The sequence below is a fragment of the Strix uralensis genome, chromosome 3 (assembly GCF_047716275.1).
Source record: "Strix uralensis isolate ZFMK-TIS-50842 chromosome 3, bStrUra1, whole genome shotgun sequence".
Classification (NCBI taxonomy): Eukaryota; Metazoa; Chordata; class Aves; order Strigiformes; family Strigidae; genus Strix; species Strix uralensis.
In genome coordinates, this window is record NC_133974.1 from 32,925,304 (window position 1) to 32,948,409 (window position 23,106).

Below are 23,106 nucleotides of genomic sequence, written 5' to 3' on the forward strand. Positions count from 1 at the left end.
AGTGCCTCCCTATCTTCATGCAGATCGACACTCCCGCTTAACTTGGTGTCATCTGCGAATTTACTGATAATGCACTCTATGTCCTTATCAAGATCATCAATAAAGATGTTGAACAGAAATGGTCCCAACGCCGAGCCCTGAGGAACACCACTTGTGACCGGCCGCCAGCTGGATTTAACTCCATTGACCACCACTCTCTGGGACCGTCCATCCAGCCAGTGCTTGATCCATCAGACCGTTCGCTCATCCAGGCCACGGGCACCCAGTTTTTCTATGAGAATTCTATGGGGAACTGTGTCGAATGCTTTTTGAAAGTCCAGGTAGACAATATCCACAGCTTTTCCCTCATCCAATAGTCGGGTCATTTTGTCATAGAAGGAGATCAGGTTTGTCAGGCAGGACCTGACTTTCATAAACCCATGCTGACTAGGCCTGATCCCCTGGTTGTCCATTATATGACTTTTAATGGCACTTGAGATGATCTGCTCCATGACCTTCCCTGGCACTGAGGTCAGACTGACAGGTCTATGGTTTCCTGGATCCTCCTTTCTGCCTCTCTTGTAGATGGGTGTCACATTTGCCACCCTCCAGTCCAATGGGACCTCCCCAGTTAGCCATGACTTCAGGTAAATCATGGAAAGCGGCTTGGGGAGCACATCTGCCAACTCTTTCAGCACCCTTGGGTGTAACCCATCCAGTCCCACAGACTTGTGTGCATCCAAGTGGTGTAGCAGGTCTTCGACCACCTCCTCTTCAGCTATGCTGACCTCATTCTGCTTCCCCTCCCTATCTCCCAGCTCATGAGGCTGGGTGTCCAGGGAACAGCCAGTTCCACTGCTAAAGACTGAGGCAAAGTAGGTGTTGAGCACCTCAGCCTTTTCCTCATCCTTTGTTACTATGTTTCCCTCTGCATCCAGTAAAGAAGGGAGATTTTCCTTAATCCTCCTTTCGTTGTTAATGAATTTATAGAAACATTTTTTATTATCTTTAACAGCTGTAGCCAAGTTGAGCTCTAGCTGCTCTTTGGCTCTCCTAATGTTCTCCCTGCATAGCTTCACTACAGCTTTATAGTCTTCATGAGAGACCTGGCCCCTCTTCCAAAGGTCATAATATCCCTCTGTTGCTTCCTGTAGTTTCTAGGAAATCATTGTCTTGTGACAAAGATACCCTGGAAGGGAAGTGTGGCCTCTTTTCTGCTCCATTTATCCTGGAGGTCCATGAGGAAAGAAGTCATAGTTCTCGTAAGCTCTCAGCAGATATTCACATCCTTTGGCAGTGTGTATATCAGAGGAATGCCCAGTACTTACTCCCATGCTACTCTCTCTGAGAGCATCTATAGGGTCAGACAGAGATGAAGCTATGGAAAGTGGTTGGTTTCCCTCAATTTCTTTGATGCACCAATACGCGTCTTTTTAGGAGATTTTCTCTATAATCTTGGGAAAGTAGGAATAGTCTTGTTCAAATATCCATCCATTAGGGTCTTTACAATAGAGAAATAGAGCTGAATGACTGTAGGTTTGTCTGATGTTGTTCAAAAACATGGAAGGATCCTGTAACTCTAATAATGATAACTCTGTGTTATACGGTAGTACAGAGCACCAGTAATCAAGAACTATTCAGGAGGAGGCAGGAAACTCCTAGTATTTGTCTCATCCCTTTTTTGTCATACAAGTCCTTTAGTATTTCTTTTACACTTTGATACACTTGCAGTACGCTAATGTCAGGGCAACTACTGATTACAGTACAGTTTATGCACACTGGGTGCTAGATCACGCCCTAAACTATATGGACAGAAAAGTTATAAAGAGTAATAAAATATACCCCCAAGCATTAATACTCACTTCCATAGCTCCCCTTTTGATGAATCATTTGTATATAGTAGTCAAACTGGTAACTCAGGTAATTTTTGATCTTCTTTTGGACCTTTCTATGAGTTGTATATTATTAGAAAGTTAATGTAACAATGTATGCTTATAACTACAGTGGCTGTTATAAAACCTACTTTTTAGGATTTAATATCTCATCTGGTTTAAATCACGTTGGAATAAAGCTTGGTTTCCAGCCCAGATGCACACTTGTTTTACAAAAACCAAAATAGTCAAATAGGATTTATTTGTGATATAAAGATCAGCAAGAAAATTAATTTTTCCAGTATTTCTACTTTCTTTGGTAAAAAAATAAATTCACAAGTATGTAATTGAGGAAAAATAAACATTTCGATGCCATAATTGGAAAAGTTGGCTTATTCTTTAGGAAAACTAACTCCCCATAGTATTCTGGTTGGAGATCCTATTGCAAGATATTCATCACCCAGCTTTTTCTTCTGATACCACACAAATTCAGACATCCTTTTTGGGACATTTGCAGTATTTTAGACATGTAGTCATAAGACAGTTATTTTTGTCCATTCTATTTCTTTCATTTCCATGATTTCATGCATTAGTTTTTCTAAATTGTATGAGGGGGAAAAAAGCCCTAAGTCATAATGTCATAATGTTAATCGTATCAACAATTTCAGGGTAAACAGTACTTTGTTAAGCTACATTTTTATGTGTGACATTATTAAGCAAATTGTGTTTGCATCGACCTTTTCTTTGTGTTTTTTTCTTTTTCTTTTTCTCTTTACTTTTTTTTTTACTTTAGTAAAAACTGTAGAGATAAACCAGATGTTGCCATATACTACTGGTAGGGATAAGATTGATCACAGCTGAAATTATGCATACTAAGAGTTAGGTCATGTCTCAGACATATGGACATGCACAACTGAAAGGAGACTTCTGCAGTTGAGCCTTCCCTATGGCTTTCTTGGGATTTTAAGTCCAGGTGTAAAGAAGCAGGTGTTGGAAGGACTTTATCTTCACTAATGTGCCAGCCAGCACATCTGAACAGGCACAGTGATGTACATAATCTGCTACTCAGAAGGGCCATGAGCTTCTTTCCTATCTTTTGCTAGGCTAAAAAATTCTTAAGTCTGCATTTTCCATGTGCTTCTCATCATTATATGTCATTCTTTACTGAGAACAGAGTTGGAATACCGGTCTGTCCTAAAGGAAAAACAGCACCTAGTTGAACAGATAACGAAATGTATAATGACCTAAGAAGTAGAGAGAATTAAAATTATCTCAGGAGAATTAGTATTATAATTTCTTAACTTCTGTGCTCTTTGCTTTCTACAAAGCTATTGTTAAATGTAACTTAATGATCAAAAGGGTTTCTCATCCTACTTTAAGCACAGATGTCAATCATCAAAGAAATTACTAAAGTAAACCACCATCATATATGTATAGCCAAGATGTTAACTTTTCATTCATGATGATCAAAACCCAGGCAACTACTTTGATCACTAGTTGCCAGTATGGAAAAAAAAAAGTTAACAGTATTGTTAACTTCCTTTTTGTCTGTCTCACAACATCTCCCTCCAAAAAACCCCTTTCATGTAAAAAAAAAAAAATTCTTCAAAATAAACTAATAAGGTAGACAGTGTACGATATGAGGTGAAGTCCTTTACTGAGTGGTTTTGACAGCAATGTCATAGCTGATTTTTATTCATCAATATGTTAAAGTAGACAAAACAATGAAATTAGTAAGACATGTATATTATTAATTTTAACAAAATATGTCAGTAGCAAGTGGTAAACCATGTCACGAGACCAAGAAAAATACTGCAAAATAATGGAAACATACTTGCTAGCATATCAAATGTGGCTTGATCATCAGTCTGTGTCAGATGGGCAGTTGTGTCTGTGAATGAATTTTTTTATTCTACAAAAATGCTCCTATCCTATAAACTACGTTTCCATTTCAATATCTGAGACAGTCATTGTTTTCAGTAGTGAGCATCACCTACATATCATGCAATATTGCAGAATACATTATTAAAGAGTAAAAATCACATTATTTCTTCTATATCATACATGATTAAAATACTTTTCTGTGCATCATTTGTCCATCATTTTTATTGCACAGTATGTTCCCAATTCTTGATTAGAACGAAGAAGTTTACATTAAACTCTGAAAGGGTTTTGAAAAGACACTCCAGCATTCCTCTAAGTGTAAGACTACTCTGAGAAGGACACACTCTCAGGCAAATGCAGGAGCTGAGGTTGGTTTGGTGCTTAATGTCATATTAGACATAGATCCATGGGCCCAAATTGCATCCTACTTAGACTTTTTCCCCTACTTCCCTGCTTCCCCTGCTTTTTCCCCAGCCTCAGCTGCAGGATGACACAGGATCTGCAATGGTGAATATATGCTTCTTGGGAATTCCTTTGCTTATATCATGGGAATTCTGCCAGGTTGATTAAATCATCTGTAGCTCAGTGGAACAGTAAAAAAATTGCCAATAATGGGCATGAACCTACATCTATATTTGCTACGTATTTTCAATTTGATAATTTTCCTTGATATAAATAGAACGTGTGTTAATAGCACCTGTCACTTCTTTATAGCTTTCTGAATAACAAGAAAAATCCACAGGAATAATAGGTGCCCTTTTGCATATTCATATGATAACCCTAAACATTAGACACATAGTCAAAGAAGATCACACCAAAAAGGAATGAAACTTCCAAATAAGAGAGATTCTGATTGGCCCAGTAGAGTTGCATTGTGAGGGACAGATCATATTTAGAGGACTTCATAAATATTGTAGCATTGAGGTGTAGTAAATATAATACATCTGTTTTAACACCGTATTTCCATTCCTTATTTACTTTATACCTAAAACCAAATACTGATTTTATGTCAGTAAGTCAAAACGTTCAGCATCTCTCAGTGAGTTACTAATCATATATTTACTGTTCTGCAGGCATGAGCATCATGCAACAAATCGCAGTTACACTTTTCTTCTGGATTCTGCTTCTTATTCCATCTCCTTCATGGATTTAGTATAACATTCTGCACAGCTTCTGTCAGCCATCTTTTCAACAGGCTACAAACATATTTGTTAATGAGGATTTTTTTTAACTTCATTGGTTAGAAAAGAGAGATAGAGAATATTTAATCACTGAATTTTCATCTGTTACATATTCAAATACAGTGCTGCTAGGCAAGAAATTGAAGTGTATCACTGAAAATGAACAATGAAATGTAAAAGGTGTCCATATTAGACTGACTCTGCTCCTGCTGTGTCAATGGATGTCTTATTGTTAAATTCGACTAGAGCACTTCCTTCATTTCAGAGTGCTTTTGGGAATTCCATTTTCAGTAGTATTCAAGATATTTTGCAAAATAGGCAGTGTATTTTTAATACCTGGCAATATAGTAAAACAGTGAACTGCTCAGCTAATATATGACCAGAATTTTGTGTTTGCACAAGTGACTTGAACAGAATGAACCCCTCTAAACTTGGTGGACTGCCCATGATTTATACTAATTTAAATATAATTGTAACAGATGTTTTGTTTTAAATTAAACTGGTGTCTGTTGTTGTCTACCTTTTATAATTAGAACTTGTCTAACTCTTGTGCATTGGACACCATCTGCAAGGATTTAGTGTTAACTGTATGTATTGTGCATCCAGTGCTTTTCAGCTTATATATATCCAGTATATTAAATCTTATTCTCAGGATGAATAATACCATCCTTTTGTTTTAAAACATGTCAATTTCTCTTAAGCTATCATTCTTTAATATTTAATCAGCACAGATAAATGCATTTCATTTGGCCTTAACTATGTGTCACAATAAGATAAGAGACAGGAAAGCTAATAAAATAAATTGGTTAAGTTATCCAGAAGATAATGCTTCAGAATTTAGAATATGTAACTATATTTTTCAAAGTGGATGTTGATTTAGCCTGTGGGTCTCTGAAAGACACAATTTGTGAAGGAAAGCTTATAGACAGCTTTAGTGGCTTGAAGAATTGGTGATTTTCTCTCAATTGTTTCCCTCAGTTGCTGTTTGTTTTGCTTATTACAGGATACTGTTCCAAAGACAATAGTATGTAAGGGTTACATCTGGTGTGTGTTCAAAAACTAGAGGCGCAAAATGCAGAGGTGGGCTGGGGTGAACTGCGCTCTGAGAGCAGGTTTAGGATAACAGATTGCCTTTGCATGAGGGCCCTGGCACATAGAATCACTCACAAAGGTGGGTTGTCAAGGCAAAAGAGGTGTAACAAGGGTGATTACAGGGACTGGCAATTATTATCCCCTTGCCTTGTTTCTTCCACCTTCGTTTTTCTTTTTTCAAGTCATTTAGTGACCTGAGGTGAAATGGACAGGAATTGACAGCGCGCATGCTGCTGCTGGCAGCAGAGTTGCTGCAGTTGCTCCCTGGACATGAAAGGAGGGGAAAAAAGAAATAGGAAACCCAAGTGTTGTTCTCTAAACATAACATATGTAAAGACAGTAGGTTTGCTTTAGTTGAAACCAACCCCTTTTTCCTGTAGAAATTATTTCCCCCCCCACTGCAGTTCAGGAAAAAGGAGAGATGATTTTTTTGTGTCTCCCTCTCCCTCTCCTTGCCTGCACAAAGAAAACGTGGGTTGATACCATTTTTATTGTTCTGCTGGGGTGGGTTTCAGACCTTGCATTAGCATATTGAATGTCTAATTGAATTCGGGGGCTGTGTTAATCATCTTGTTTTGTTTAGGGGTGGTTGGTGAAAGGTGCCAGCAAATGATCTCTTTGGCTTGGGGTTAGTGTGGTGCTGCCACCCCAAGAAAAAGAAATCGAGAAGGGGGAGGGAGCTAGAGAAAGGCGAATTGACTGAGTGATGTCTGGAGGGCGAACTCGTGTGTCTCTTTGGTGATGTTGTGTGCTGCTGTACTGAAATCCACCCCTCTGCTGGAGCTAAGGCAAGAGTTGGAGGCATCTGATGCTGCCGTTTCCAGGGTGAAATTTCTAAGGCTGATCACTAAGAACAACAACCAAAAAAACAAAAAACCTCAGCAAAAATAGCCGTCAGAACAGAAGATCCGGCATCTCCCAGTCCAACTGGCATAACCCAGACAGACGGTTGAGAACCATCTGCCTTTAAACTAGCCACACACACGGGAGAGGGGGGGAAAAAAAAAAAAAAAAAAAAAAAAAGACACTGCAACTACCGACCATCACATTTTCCACAAAAGGGCCAGAAGCAGAGCCGGTAGGAAAAGGGGCGAAAAAAGAGAAAAAGCCTCCCCCTCTTCCCCCGATGAGTTTTTCGCAGTGCTCTGGTGAGGCTCGGAGGTGGCTGGCAGCGCAGGGGGCGGCTGCTGCCGCGGCTGGCGGGGCTCCGCGCAGCGCAGCGCGCCGGGCTGTCAGCACCGCCGCGCCGGACAGCTCCGCGCTACTCCGCGCCGCTCCGCGCAGCTCCGCGCCGCGCCCCGCTCCCCGCCCGCCCGGCAGCGCCGCGGGGGCGCCGCCGGGGCCGGTCCTGCCCCAGCACAAGTACCTCTCCGCTGTCCGGGAACTACACTCCACTCTCCTCGCGATTAAACGGCATTGTCTCCTCACGGAATTGGCCGTCAGGCGTAATTATCCCGATTTTTACACCCCCCCCCCCCCCCCCTCTCTCTCTCCTTTGCAGGAACGACTCTTTGGGAACCTGGTCCACCCAGGGATGTAAAACTGTGCTTACCGATGCATCCCATACGAAATGCTTATGTGATCGTCTCTCTACCTTCGCCATTTTGGCTCAGCAACCTAGAGAAATAGTAAGTAACAAAGGGGAAAAAAAATCCAGTTTTAATGCAAAAGGCAATGGCGGGGGGGCTGCGGGGGGCGGGGGGGAACTGGTAGAGCTTTCCTCTCAGGTATATTTCAGACGTTGCATTGAGGAATTGTTTAATATTGCAGGTAGGCAAATGTTAGTCTCCTGGTGTCTACAGTGTCTCAGAGAAATGAATTCCAGATTCTATGATATAACTAAATTCCAGTGAAATTTGCATGTTCTTGAACTCTGAATTTTTCAGAGAAAGCCTTCTAATTGTGATGCAAATGTCTTCAAAACTTTTGTATTGAACAATTATCAACTTAACAAGCTTTTCAAAGGTTGCAAGCCTTTCCAGGGGAATGTGCAGGGCTTTATTATTGCTCTTGGTAGGAAAACCCTAGATACTGTAGTTAAACAGATTGCAGATCTGCATTGGACGTTTTCAGCACAGATTTTCTGTATAGTCTGTTGATATGATGTAAGAAAAATAATCAAGTTTTCATAAGAAAGAGGGGACATTAAGTGTATAAGCAGACACTCCCAGTATTACTGAATGTAAAAATAGATAAAAAACAAATATTTGTGAAGTTATCCTACTAAGGCATAATTTCATTCTCTTGGTTTTGGAGGCATATGATCAGACTCTTTTTAATAACAAAGTAGACCAGTTTGGAAAAAAGTGGTTGAAATAAAATGTTACTTTCTGCCTGAAATCTGGCCTAAAAGTACATCAGTCTTATCTCCTATTTGGGTGACAAAAGATATCTTGATAAATGTAATTTACAATACATCCCTGAGGCTTTCAAAAGGATTTTGGTAAACCAGGCACAGTATCCTTTCAAACTTTTAGATCTAAATTTTTTTCCATTTGTATTAGGAAATACCATGTCTATTTCAGAACATGAGCACATATGCACACAGAGACTAAACATTACCTGATATCTGATGATAATAGTTTCTTTTACAGCAAGGAAAGCTAGTTTGTTTTCAAGGTCATTTATTTATTTTCATTTTTTATTAATACACAGCATACAAATGAAATAATTCTAAACTTGTAGCATCTTTACGGAAGGCTTATGATATTGTTGCCATAGATATCTTGCCATTCCTTCTAGACCATCAGAGGCCCAAGGAAATTAAGTGTGCGAGAATAGTGGATTGAAGTCAAAGTTATTAAAAGTCAGAAAGTTTGGTAATTCTGCAACAAGCATGAATCAAATTCTGAGACAAATTACTGGATGATCTTTAAAATATTACTGCGAAACCAAGCTGTTTGTTTAATACACAATTCTAAATATTGCTGTTTCTCAAGAGAACTATATCTTTTAATTAATTTTAACTGGGGAATAGTTTAAACTTGTGCTAACATCATAGTCTCCTATTACATTGTAATATTACTACTTTTTTATTTTTCAAAATACCATGCAGGTATTATAAGGCATTTTAAAGCTCAAAGGCCTCTGAGGAATGTATCAATAATTAAACAGATCTCAGAGTTATGTATGGATCAGTTTTGGAATTAAGTTGATTTCTGCTTCATAAGTAATATTACTGAAGCTATCTGTGACAGCGTGGCTGCTTTTAGCATTTTGCTTTGGTTGCTTTTTTTCTTTTGACTTGTTTAAATTGCTGGAGGATGGTTTTTCTTCATGGTTGTCTGTTGTAACCTACAGATCATGGAATCATCTGGTACACCCTCAGTGACCTTAATAGTAGGCAGTGGTCTTTCGTGCTTGGCCTTGATCACCCTAGCCGTTGTCTATGCAGCGCTATGGAGGTATGTAATGTTTGTCAAAGCTGAATGTGAATACATAGTTACATTTAGTTCAACTAAAATTTAAAGAGAGCCTTAGATGCAACTTTTATTATTTGGAAAAGAAAAAAAAAAAGCCAAATGTAGTGCATGTTTTGATCCCTAAATTTGTTGATGTGATTGATTAGTTTTACCCTCCTGGCCTACTGGTGATGGTATAGCCCACTCTTCTCTTTCCCCTCTTCAGTGTAAATGGTATTGCTCTTGCAGTGGGGTATTCATAGTGCTAATTAACATTTTACAGGATTCTTCTATATGATACATTTCTTGTGAGGTTTCTGGCCTATACCTGTGACATTTTTCCCCCATTTACATTTCAAAACAAAATTTCTATGTGATAAAAATGACATATCAAAGTGCCACATTGGATATTGCAGATGTAGGGAGGTTCAGTTAACTGGTTTTGAGTTTATCCACTTTGGTGGATAATTTATAAGTTTCAATGAAGACTGCAAAATTAAGTAGTCTCAAATAGTGTGGTGGTACATTCCAGTAATAGACTTTCTTCCCATCCTGAGTTTACTGTATTAAAATATTATATTGACTTGGAAGTGCAACAGATATTTATGGAGTAAATTAATTTGGGAAGTGATGAGAAATAGCATGATCTCTTAGTGTAGAAGAAATAGAAAAGTAAGAGGAAAAGTCGTGCAAAGGAATAAATGTTTTTAAAAAGCGAACATGGATTCTCATTTAACTTTTTTCCATAATATAAGAAATATAGGTTCTTATGCAATAAGAAGAAACACAGGGAGAAAATAATAATTTTTAGAGTAATGTAAAATCAACCAATAGAATTTTGCTTTTAGAAGCAGCTTGGTAATTTTACACCCTTTTCTCTTTCACTCTCTTATGTAGCCACAGAGACTCACAGGATTAGACATATATGTAATAAATATAGAATATCTAGTTACATAAGTTATAATAAAAAGAGTGTAAAAATGATCAGTTCTTGTCTGTCAAAGCTAAGAATGAGAGTATTTCAGGATATAATTCCCATCTGAAGAATTATAGTGTTATTTTTGCACTCCCTGGTATATTTAGCACTTGGATGGAAATACTGTCATGCTCAGTGGAACTGGTCTTCTCCATTATTTAAATTAGATATAAGGAAGGAATTTTCTACGATGAGGGTGGTGAGACACTGGAACAGGTTGCCCAGAGAAGTTGTGGATGCCCCCTCCCTGGAAGTGTTCAAGGCCAGGTGGGACGGGGCTTTGAGCAACCTGGTCTAGTGGGAGGTGTCCCTGCCCATGCCAGGAGGGTTAGAACTAGATGATCTTTAAGGTCCTTTCCAACTCAAACTAGACTATGATTCTATGATTCTAGTAACTTCCAAGCGGATAAAAAAATGTATGTGATGTGCTGTGGACATAGTGTGGGTTCTTGATCCAGCTGAAGAAAAGATAACTCATATAGATCTCAGTGTTCTATCAGTGAGATAATTTGAAAGTATTATGACAACTGTCATTTGAATCATTAACGTTTGCCTTCAACATGTTTCTCAAGAGCACATAGTAACCAACTATAGGGAGAAGATAGACACTGAAACTTAAATGTATATATGATTGTTTTATAAATATAGGGGTAGGGATAAATTTGATATTTTGACCCTATGTCTGTATTTACATATTGGAACACCCACCTTCCCTTTGAGTGGCAGGGCCTGTTTAGAAGTGATAGGAGGTAGAGGTATTCTGGTCCAAAGAAGGGCTGTGTTAGCATTCTTTTATGGTTGACTGATTTGATCCCCCCAACTGAAAATTCCAAATGAAAAATAAATTCAATGTCCATCAAATATTCTCCCTTCCCTTCCCTTCCCTTCCCTTCCCTTCCCTTCCCTTCCCTTCCCTTCCCTTCCCTTCCCTTCCCTTCCCTTCCCTTCCCTTCCCTTCCCTTCCCTTCCCTTCCCTTCCCTTCCCTTCCCTTCCCTTCCCTTCCCTTCCCTTCCCTTCCCTTCCCTTCCCTTCCCTTCCCTTCCCTTCCCTTCCCTTCCCTTCCCTTCCCTTCCCTTCCCTTCCCTTCCCTTCCCTTCCCTTCCCTTCCCTTCCCTCAACAGTGGGCTGACAGAAAAACTAAAACCTTCCTAGCTTAAGTTAATGCTATGAGCTCCTGCTTGCACTGTATTTACTCAACCACTAAGATCCTCTATAGTCCATAGATACTCAGTATTGAGAACTGGCCCAGGTGAATCAATAGTTAACAATTTAAAAAGTAGCAGCATACTAACTGTGTGGACAAAGGCACTAAACTCTGTATTTGTTTGCAAACGCATAGAACTAGCCTTAACAACATTGTTATATTTTAAGGAAGAATGTGGATTGTGGTATCAGGGTTCTTCTGTCTTCTTAACTAAAAAATGTAATGCTGTATTACTTAGTTGATAGCTGAGCAAAACAGACTACGATTCATTCTATGTTCAAAGCTCAGCATTTCTCGTGGGTTCAACACCCTTTGTTATGACCTCCTCAGAGTGTCAGCTATGGGTGTAGAGCTCAGGAGGAGACAGCAATATTAACTAAGCTCCAGTGAGAATCATGTAGTATAGGTCATAGAATATATAAACATATGGCATGGTTTTCAGAGGAACTGAGCACCCTTAACTTTCATTTACTTTAGCAGTCAACTCTGTCAGCTCTGAAAATCAGGTCAGTAAGGTACTTCACTTGAAACCATAATCATTCTCTTTCTGTCCTGTATATAAAAAAATGGGAACATTTGCATCTTGTAAGGAAATGTGATATCAGTATTTGACTCTTCCATCCTAAACATACTTGTAAAATGTGTATGATAAGTTTGCAAGAGAGACGGTGTGATGCTCACTGTTAGAATTTAATCCTTCTGTACAAACTTAGATATTTTGTGGCATTAGGTCTTATGAAGATTAAGATATTACAGTATTATTGTTTCTTCATACAAATTGTTTTGTAAATGTGGTGGAACTTCAAGATTAATGTTATCATTATCCCAATAACGTGTTTCAAAATGCACCGCCATAGTATCATCAACCAACCTGCATCTTATTTATGCATGATGGACTAGATCTTCTGTTTATGTAAATCACCATATTTTTGCTGAAGTTAGTTATTGTGAGTGGTCTATGCCAGCTGTGGATATTCCCAGGGATGAGCAGAGAGCATAAGAAGTTCCTGACGTGAATGCATGCAAGCCTGCATTATTATCAGTAAGGTGTTATAACAGTGTTGCCAGCAGTTTTTACAAGAAGCATTAATAGATTATTTTTAAAATATGCCAAGATACTAAGAGGGAATTGCAGAATATCTATCAAAATATCATCGTTTCTATGTTTGTAATGTGATAGCTCCCTGATACTCTGTTTGAGCACTTGAAAGAGATCGCATACCTTTCAGGATATCTCCAATATTTACTGCAAGAATTGCATCAAAGCTTCATATGATTTACTAGTTGTTTTCCTTTTAGAAAAGTTGTACTCTCTCTTTGTTTATTTGAACAGGTACATCAGGTCTGAGAGGTCAATAATTCTAATCAATTTCTGCCTGTCTATTATCTCATCAAATATCCTTATCCTGGTTGGACAAACTCAGACACATAACAAGGTATGATAATGGATTGCGTTACATTTACACTTAAATATTGATGTCTTTGTTTTGTTTGTGTTTTGCTTAAAATAATTACATCCTATGCTCATAGGACTCGGCATTTTTGGTAAAATATTAACAGACAAGGGAAAATATTTACCGTCTTTTGTAGTATTTTTTTCCCCCTCAAAAAATCCCTTTTGGTATTGTTCCCTCTGGATAAGCTGTGTTCTCTGCGGTAGACTTGTATGTTTTATAACTAAATTTCAAAGCAAAAAAGTTCAAAGACTCAACATCAAAAGCACAAATTCTGGTTCATTATAATAGTTGTAATAGGATTGTGCTACAGTGTTTTTGTCTTTTTATTAACACACTGGTACTCGAAAGACAAGTAGAAATTGCTTAGAAGTTAGAGTACTACTCTTGAAAATGTGCAGAAACAGACCTCATAACAAGCTATAGAACTGTTAAACCTCTGACTGATGTAGCTATAAGAAAGTAATAACCCTGCATACCTTACTTAGTGATATATTGCTGATGTATTACTAATCTGTTCTCAGAGTCTTTCTGAACATAGTCGTCATTTGTCCCTCTCCTGTAGAGCAGGGCTGTGTCAGTGTTTTGAGGCATCACCCAGTGCCTAGTGATGCTAGGCAACTTTCAGAAGTGGCAATAAGTAGTTGCTTAAAATTAACTATAGCTACAGTTTGGAATAGAAAGTAGTGTAGTTGGTGAATAGGACAGTATGTGATAGAATGGTGTTAAGTTTTGGAGTGAGCAAGTATCTGTAAAGTAATTCTTTATCCCACTGTGTTAAACTACTTAATGCACTGCTTATCTTAATTTTTCCAATATCTAATGAAATACGTTTATCCTCTGCTATAGGATAGCTGGTGTTTCTACAACACACCAATAATTAATAATTTATTCTATTCAAATGGGTGCTTAGAAATTTAGCTGCCACAAGTCTCATAAATTCAATGGCAAGTCAGCAATAGCTGTACTTTTTAAAGCATATCCAAAACAAACATAGTCATTTCCAACACATAATTTAACAAAATTATTACAATATTAAAGCATATTAATATGCTTTAAATTTTTGAAAGTATGTAGAGGTACATATGGATTTGCAGAAGAAATACATGACTCTCTCGGATTTTATTCAGGGGAAAAGAAGTCTGAAATGCACAAGTAACTTCCAAGTGTCAGAGTGCAGAGGAAGTCTTAAGCCTCTCTAGAATTTCAGCACTAACATGTGTAGTCATATATACTATTTTATCATGGATTTCAAGAAGAAATGTTGTTCAATAGCTGAAAGTTCCTATGTATATTGCCACTGTGGAATCAGGGTTTGAGGGCAGAACGACCGTGATAACATGCTCCCTAGGTATGCTGGCTGCCTTTCTCTGATGCTTGACTCAGGGAACTCTGAACTGAAACGAGCCCTTAATCTACTTCCTTTCGTTTAATCTTAATCTCTTTGAGCTCCCTCACTTCTCCTTCCTGAACTCCTGAAAGTACAGACATATTATATTGACTTATTTCTGAGAACAGCAGATCCTAAAAATGGAGATGTTCAGAGGAAATAATTGACAGAAAAAACAACGCATCACAAAGTTTACATTTTGAATATATGGCCAGAAGAATGACTCTAAAATACCACTTATTACTACACTTCTCTTCTTTTTCAATCCACATCTTGGTTTTGATACATGTACCACCCGGGAGCTTCTAGCGAGGGAGTACCTCTAATGGATCAAAGGCAGAATAAATTTTTTATACCAAGGAAGATACTCCTTGTTACAGACCCAAAATCTTTTTATCACTATGTCCACTGATATGTGGATATATTGTAGCTGCAAGAGGCTAGCCTGTGAATGCCCCATCAACAAAACGGTCAGCTAAACCCACTGTTTAGCAAAACCTTATTCAAATTAAAGCAATCAGATCCAGGTATGACTTCAGTATGTTTGTAAGTAGGGATTTGTTTTGGCATCAGATATGTTTGAATTCAAGTTCTGAATTTTTTATTTTCAAAGATCGTATATTACCAGAAGAAGACGGTGTTTGATTGTTAGTCCATGGATCTAGATTACAATAGTGACATCTGTAGGAAAATTCATGTTTTCATTTTGCTGAGCTGGAAAATTAAATCTGTAAATGGGAACCTTAGAAAGAAAATCAGGTCCTTACCTATGGTTTAAGATGAAAAACATTTTAGATTTGTTTCTGAGATTTTATTATTTACTAGAAATCAAACCATTTGGGTTTTTTGTGTTTGTCTGAAAATTTTTGGAGAAATCTTGGGAATATTTTATCAAGACAATGTAATATTCAAGTCAGCAGAAAATGTTTCCTGAATAAAGGCTGAATTGGTGTTTTAGGACAAGAAGATAAGCTCAGTTTGTTTAATGTATTGGAGAAAAATTGAGAAATATGATATACCAAGTTTGAGAGTTTATTTACTCTGTTCTGTTCTCATTCTTATGTTCATACTCTTCTTATATTATTGGGGGACCTAGTTAATGTCCATACAACGCTTCTGATATTCATAAAGTTGAAGAATGCCCCCCTTTTCCATGCTTTAGTTTCGCTTTGCTTCTGAGTTTAAATTGTCCCCACCTCTATATTTCTGTATATTCCCTTTGAGAATAGGTGCTTGTAAATATCATTAAAGCTGAATTCCAGTTTAAAGTTGAACAGTGTGTAAATTAAGCATACCGAAGATGTATTTATAACAAACAGCATATTGTCAGTCTGTCTGCAGTTTCTGATTTTCTCTATCTGCATTAAACACTGCAGCAAGTACTTTTATTCGTTTCAATGCTATCCAGGAAATTTCTCTGGTTCATTTTGGTATGCCCATTGACATCTGTGACAAATAAAAGAATATTGAGTCTCTTGGTCTGGATAAATGCAGGTTTTCTGTTATTTTCTGTTATTTTCTGGTTTATGTAAATCATAGATACTTAGCATGTTAGATTTAGCTCTACTCTTTGAAGGCTGAGTATATCCTCGATGTTTTTCAAAAACCTTCTTTTAGTGGACACTAAGTGAGTCTGAATATTGCACTCCCTTTGGTTCAACTAAGTTCTTCCTTTTTTTCAGTAAAAAAGATCAGGGTATTTCCCACAGGCAGAAATGGAAAAAATATTTACAATGGACATGTAGAAGTAGTTTAAATTCTTTCAAGCTACCATAGATTTTCCATTTCTAATATTCCCTGTTTAAAAACAATTTTTTCTGCAGTTTCAGTAACTTGAGGATACCAACATTAGACCAGAGGTCTAGGTCATGGGGCTTTTTAGCTTGTTTTAGAATAGTTCATGATGGGAGGCATGGAGGGGAGTACGGTTCCACTTGGAAGATTTGGACTGGGATAGCAAAAAAGCCTTTTGTCAACAGAAAAGCCTTGTTTCTTTATTCCTTCTTAGCCAAACGTGTTGTGCATTTTATTGAAGGACACAGCTGAGAAATGTTCTGCTCTTTTCAGTATGTTTCCCAAACCTTTCAAAATGCAGAACTTTATTCAAAGCCTTCTTAATGTTTCAGACTGTGTAAGAGATTTCTGTTTTGTCAGATCCTGTTTTGAAATACAGGTCACTGAAGGCTGAATTTGCAAGAATATTATGAAATTAATTATGTGTCTTGTTTAAATATAGTTGGTGTTATACTAGACATGAGAAGCATATTAACTTACTTTGGTGTTTCTTTCTGTCTCTTGTTTTCTTTTCAGCGTTAAATGTTAGCCACATCATTGTATTTAAATTTGAGGATATGGAATTGATACACTGGAGATAGCCTTTTAACAGCTGAATTTAGTTGTAACACTGAAATTAAATCTCTTGAATTAAGGAAGGGTAACACTTTTCATGTATAACCTAACTGCTCAAATATCTGTTATTTCATAAATGAGATGTCCCTAACACCTACAAAAGCATTACATATTTACTTCAAAGAGACTGACACTTTTCTTTGAGGAAGTATCCATCAGTGATTTGTAGGTTTCACTGTATTGTAACTCTTGCTATATTATGTTTCCTAATGTTCTTCTTGCCATCAAGAAAAATGGTTGTATTTCTTCTATATGTGGACCTTTAATGCTTAAGCTATAAATCTTTACTATGCTTCTGATCCCATTTAATGAATAGATTCTCTACCCCCAATAAGTTATTGATTAATATTATGTGGGCTTTTCATAAATTCTCTTTTCTTTTGCATACATTCAGAAAATACCTATTTTTTTTCATAGTTCTGCCTAAATAAAAACACATAAGCTGTTTGATGTAAACAATTCTTATTTACCTATTTTTCCTGTGAAGAAAACAAAGATTAATACAATTTAAAATAAACCATAGAATTCATTATACATATGGGCAAAAGTGAGTTATTTTCTATATTATCTGTTTCCGAGTGTACTTAAGCTCCATTGCTGGAGCTGGGGTCACATGTGAGAAACAGTCATATTTTTAGAAATGTCATAACATTCTGTACATTTTGTTAGCCATAGTCAGTTTTATGTGTGCTTACCAAGGAAAGAACAAGGAAGATGTTAAGGCACAAGGCAAGATTTAGCAACCCTGATATTCTGTGTCATCCCTGTTTAATTGCAATATTCAGTTTATTATGCTTACCACTGCATTTTGGAATTTGTCTCTTAGATCATACCTGAAAGGATATGAAAAAAGCATGTCCTGACCACCTAAAGAACATAGTATAAACAATCAGTAGTTTTGATAAATGCACTGTAAACAAGCAAAAACCCCGTAAAATTTTGTAGATAATAAGGTTGGAATGTTCACTAAATAGGCCAACTGTACAAAAATAACCCCACTTTAGCCTTTTTCTTTTAAATAGAGGTTCTAGGCTGAAAGAAGCAAATAGAAGTGGAAAGGCGTTGAGAAGCCACAGCATCCCATTCCCATGGCACTCTGAAGCAGCTGACTGTGTAACTAGAGCTCCCTCCGGTTTTGAGAAACAGTGGGTGGCAGGATCCCCTGAGAACCCTGCAAATGTTCAGGTAGTACTAATGCTGCCTCTAACCACGTGGTTCTTGCCCCATATCTGCCACTGCCTTACAGATGCAGGCATCAGGGCAATATATCTCCTAGGAAACAGCGGGGAAGACCTAAGAGCAGATGGAATGAACAGAGAAATGATGCTAACACAGCATTAAGGTTGTGTTAGAAAATCAATGGGGAAGTCAGGCAGTAGCACTCTGTATTTCAGGTCTTGCTTGGAGAACTTCAGGGGAATACCCCCCATTTAAGCAGCTGAAGCCCGGGAAAATATGTCCTTCCATTTTTGCCAGTACCCAACTTCCAAATTAACACCTACGTTGGTGATTGTCATCTTTTTCTTTGTGTAACAGCTTTTCGAGCAGCTGAGCCACAGAGTTTCTGGTATGGGTCAGCCATCACACAAACACACCCATAAATAGGTCATCAACCAGAGCGCACTGCACCGCACACATCTGCCTGCTGTGTTTTCAGGAATTTAGAAACAATTAACAGGAGAAGAGCCCACTTAACTGCATAACTATTACAGGAGTAGGTCTGTTTAAGCAACTGTTTTACCATGCCAAATTCTGACAAAACCTGTTAACATCAGCTGAATGAACTACCTGCTTTTAGATTCTCAAGAGAACCTCTGGGAGCAGATCTTTCTTACCCAAGATCAGTAAACATTGTCATTCATGCTACTGTTACCTGCCTCAGAGGAGAAGGTAACATTCTTCTCAAAAGTGCCTGCCACTCTGTTTCTCAATATACATCAACTTTATCATTCAGTTTGCTATTTCTAAACAAAACAGACATTTTGATTGTAAGCAAGTTACAAGGAAGAAATTGGGTAGATATTATCAGCATGTGTTCTCTGCCTCCAAGCCCCAGAACCTTTTTAAGAGCTCTGTGAACTATTTTAGAATCACAGAATTGTTCAGGTTGAAAGATCATCTGGTCCAACCTCATTCTCAAGGCAGGGTCAGCTGTAAGGTCAGAATGGGTTGCTTAGGGCTTTATATAGTCAAGTCTTGAAAACCTCCAGGTGTGGAAACTGCACAGCTTCCTTGGGAAATTTGATCCACTGCTTGACTGTCCTCATGGTTAAAATGTTTTTCCACATATCTGGTCTGGACCTCCTCTTGTTTCAATTTATGCTCATTGTCCCTTGTCATCCCACCACACATCACTGTGAAGAGCCTGGCTTCATCTTCTCAATTACAGGCTTCTGTTAGATGCCCCTGAAGCTATGTCTTCTCCAAGCTAAACAACCCCACCTTCCTTAGCCTCCCAAGCATCTTGGGGGCCTCTGCTAAACGCTGGTTTATCAAGTCTTCCTTGTATTGGGCAACCCAATTGTATTGAGCAACCCAATTGTATTGGACACAGTATTCTAGATATGGTCTAATAAGTTCTGAGCAGAGGAGGACAATCCATCCCTCAACCTCCTGGCTGTGCTTCTCTTGATGCAGCCCCAGATGCTGTCAACTGTCTGTGCTGCCAGGGGACACTGGTGACTCATATTCAGCTCACTGCCCATCCCTCCAACTGTCTAGGTCTTTCTGGATGGAAGCCATGCCTTTCAACATATAGACTGGTCCCCCCAGTTTGATCTTATCTACAAACTGTATGAAGAAGCACTCCACTGACTACTCCAGGTCATTGACATTAAACATAGGTCCTTGAATAGACCCATGCAGTACTCTGATTGTTATCTGCCTCCAGGTAAATTGCCACCCATTAGTCATTACACTTTAAGCCAACCGTCCAACTAGTTTTTTTATCCATCTTGTTCACTAATCCAACTGTGACCTCCTAGCCTGGTTGCAAGAATATTGTGAGAAACTTTGTTGGAGCTCACTTTAATGAGCTTTATTTTGAAAAAAAAAAGTGATGTTGGCTTGGAAATCCAAAATTTACCAAGGTTTACCAGTGAGACTTAGACTGTCAGAAGAGACTTAGACGGTCAGAATTCATGACTCACACTAGTGCCAGATCTAGTGTCTCTCAGCTGGTGAGGGTCTTCTCCCACACACTCAAGCCACCACACATTGCACACATGTGCTGAGGAATGTTGCACAGGTGTAGTCTATTCCCTCCTCACTGGTTGTGGTGCTGGGCTTCCTGCTGGCATGTGTGCCTCTGCTGTCCTGCCTTAGCACAAGAAAAAACATAGCTCAGACTTCCCTGAGGTAACCCTCTGCTGTCCTACTCTTCCCAAAATGGTGGTTTTTTTCCTCCTTGCTCTTTAGGATCTGTTTACAGTAGTTTTTTCTCTTCTAAAATTCACCCCCACAGCCCTGAGGAAAATAGCTCATTCTCTCACAAACACCTGTTTGAATCATCTCAGACAATCTGTTGATGACTCAAGCAGCTATTTTGGGCTTCACACCTTTTTTCTACTTGTCTTTTGCTTATTTGTTGAATTTCAGTGGAAATAGAAAAGCAGTCAATGGGAAGTAGATCAACCTACAAACAGTTAAATGTTCATGTCTTTCATTTACATAATCTTAGTTTTTAAAAAGTGACTAAAAAAGTGACAATAGTAAAAAGGATCTTTAAATTAAGATGCAAGAGGAATAGACTTCACAAGACTAAGTGGTTTAAGTGATAGTGATAATAACAGCAACACCAAAAATCAGCATTCAGCTACTTGGTCATTTCCATTTGCATATGAAAGTTGAATTTCCTACATGGATTTTCCTATGTGGATTACCATTTCTAAGAATGTAGGCATAGAATCCATTTGTCACATAAACCAAAACAAATACAGAAACACACTAAGATATTTTTTATAGAGCTATCTGGTAAAATAATGCATTAAAAATGCAACTCTGAGTTAAATGCAGTGTAAATCTTATGCCCTACTACGGTAATTATTACATCATTACTCTTTCTGTATAACAAAATGAAACATGTTAGTAAACACAACGTCTTTTAAAAGACTATCATTTAAGGAACAGTAGTGTAAATTCATTGCAAAATATTATCTACCTATTGTACTGAATTTTATTTATACTTCCCTACAACTCCCTGTTGTGTCTGCATATTTTCAGAAACATATGGTACAGTTTAACCTTGACATGCACTATGAAGTTCACTTCTGCAGTTTTACATTTTTCTCCTTGTATTCTCCTAGGTCAGAGCTTTTAGGGCTCTATATCTTGCAGTCAAGTCAATGAGAGTGTTTTATAAGGGCCTGTTAGATTGGTCTGATTCTCAGATTGGCCTGATCAGAATCTGTAAAATGAGTATTCTTTCCTTACTTAACACTACATACTTTATACTGAAAAAGCTATGGGGCTCAGTCTTGTGATCCTTATATATAAAAGTATTCTCTATCCCTATGTTTACTTTTACTTTAAAGTTTTAGAAATAGTGTCACATAGAAGTTGGGAGAAACAGGCTCAGAGGTGGTTGAAGAATCAGTATGAAAATGAATCATGGGGTTTGTGTTTATTATGGTTGAAGCACACTCAGTTCTGAAAACAGAGCTTGCTAGTGAAGCAGTTCACTTTTTATGCTGGAATCCCTCTTGCTTTTGCAGCAACTGAAAATTAAAAAAAAAAAAAAAAAAAAGTGAATCATGTTTTGCTAGATTCAATCAAACTAGTCCAGGATGCTGTTTGAACAGCAGCCAAAACCAGCGACTCCAGAAGTACAAGAGGCTCTGCCCTGGGCAATTGTGAGTTTAACCTACCCTGTACCTTATTAGATTACTTAATTTGCGATTGATTTTATGTCATGGCCAAAATAAACTTCCTATGAAATGATAATTGTTTTCAGGTGCTGAGATTAAGGTCTGGGTTCCAGTACCTATGTCCAGAACCTGTTTATTCATTTCATATTTGTCTGCCTTTGGAGAAAAAAAAAAGAAATAATTAGTAAGGTGTGAAAAGAGGGGATCTCAAGTTAGTTTCTTTCACTTCCTTCCTTCCTTCCTTCCTTCCTTCCTTCCTTCCTTCCCTCCCTCCCTCCCTCCCTCCCTCCCTGTGAATCTTGTTTGCCTGGCTACAAGCAGTCAGGTTTCAACCAGAAAAGCATCGAGTTTCCTTCCCATTTCCACTTAGCTCTTCTACGAAGTGATGGTAAGTGAAATTTTATGGGAAGTGAGACAAGCAGGATGTGAATCGCTGTTCTAGACTGAGACCATCAATCAGACGGATGCCAAGGATGATCACACAAATTCTGACCTTTCCTGCTTTTTCTTTCTGAGAAAGAAACTGTGGCCACTGCGTGCTGAACTCATTGGAGTCAGCATTCACTAAGTGTGGTCTGAGCTTATTAATTGCATCATGAGAAAAAACAATGTTGTTGATGCTATGGATCACAGCAGGACTTTGTCGAAAGGGATGCTCATCTTGTCAAATAAAGAGACTCCTAGGTATGGTTAGGGACCCAAAATTACATACCCAGAGATCCTCTTAGTCCTACTGTAAAATGAATGTAGTGTCTGCAATTTTAGACCACTGCTGAAACATGACCTTTTCATATTTGTTTTCATGGACTTACATGCTTATTATGTTGAGTTTCAATGAGTCACACCATAGACATCAAACCTGGTACTGAAAAATTTGACAGTAACTATGTTCTAGTATTTTTCTCTTTTGATGGTTTTGTCAAAATTTATATAAAACTGACACTTGAATGAATAAGTAGGTATTTTGTGGAATTTAATAGAAAATTATGCTCAGAATAATTATTGAAAGAAAACTGTAAAGGTAAATTTACGAAGCATGCATTTGGCTATAATCATGGACATTTTTAATGAATGTAATTGTGAGATTTCCAGAACCCTGCAGGGAAATGTACATGTTTGTAATAAAAAGGCCTCAAGCTGTTAAAACTGATAGAATTTCTGAAATGTCAAGAAAGTTCAGTATGCACTAGACTTCTGGGTTTAAAAACAGGATGGAAAACATGTTAGTATCTCTCTCTTCTGAAGAAAACTGAAATATATCTGGCACAAGGAGTCCAGCAGTTGGAAGGAAATATGAATAAGGTTGGCACAAAATGTTGTTCCATTAGTAAGTGATTACATATCTGTCTCTAATTAGTAGCATGGCATATAATTTGTGCTCTATGCTCTTCATTTCATA

General features: G+C 37.9%; 1 protein-coding gene across 7 annotated transcripts in view; it reads left to right on the plus strand.

The window, feature by feature from the left end:
• The window catches only part of ADGRB3 (adhesion G protein-coupled receptor B3), a 486,594-nt gene that overhangs the window by 374,043 nt on the left and 89,445 nt on the right, over window positions 1-23,106 (plus strand). For all 7 annotated transcript variants that reach the window (XM_074861803.1, XM_074861802.1, XM_074861800.1 and 4 more), the window contains 3 exons: window positions 7,509-7,635; window positions 9,308-9,411; window positions 12,923-13,025. In XM_074861803.1, the coding sequence (XP_074717904.1) occupies window positions 7,509-7,635; window positions 9,308-9,411; window positions 12,923-13,025 (334 nt within the window). The remainder of the gene's footprint in view (window positions 1-7,508; window positions 7,636-9,307; window positions 9,412-12,922; window positions 13,026-23,106) is intronic.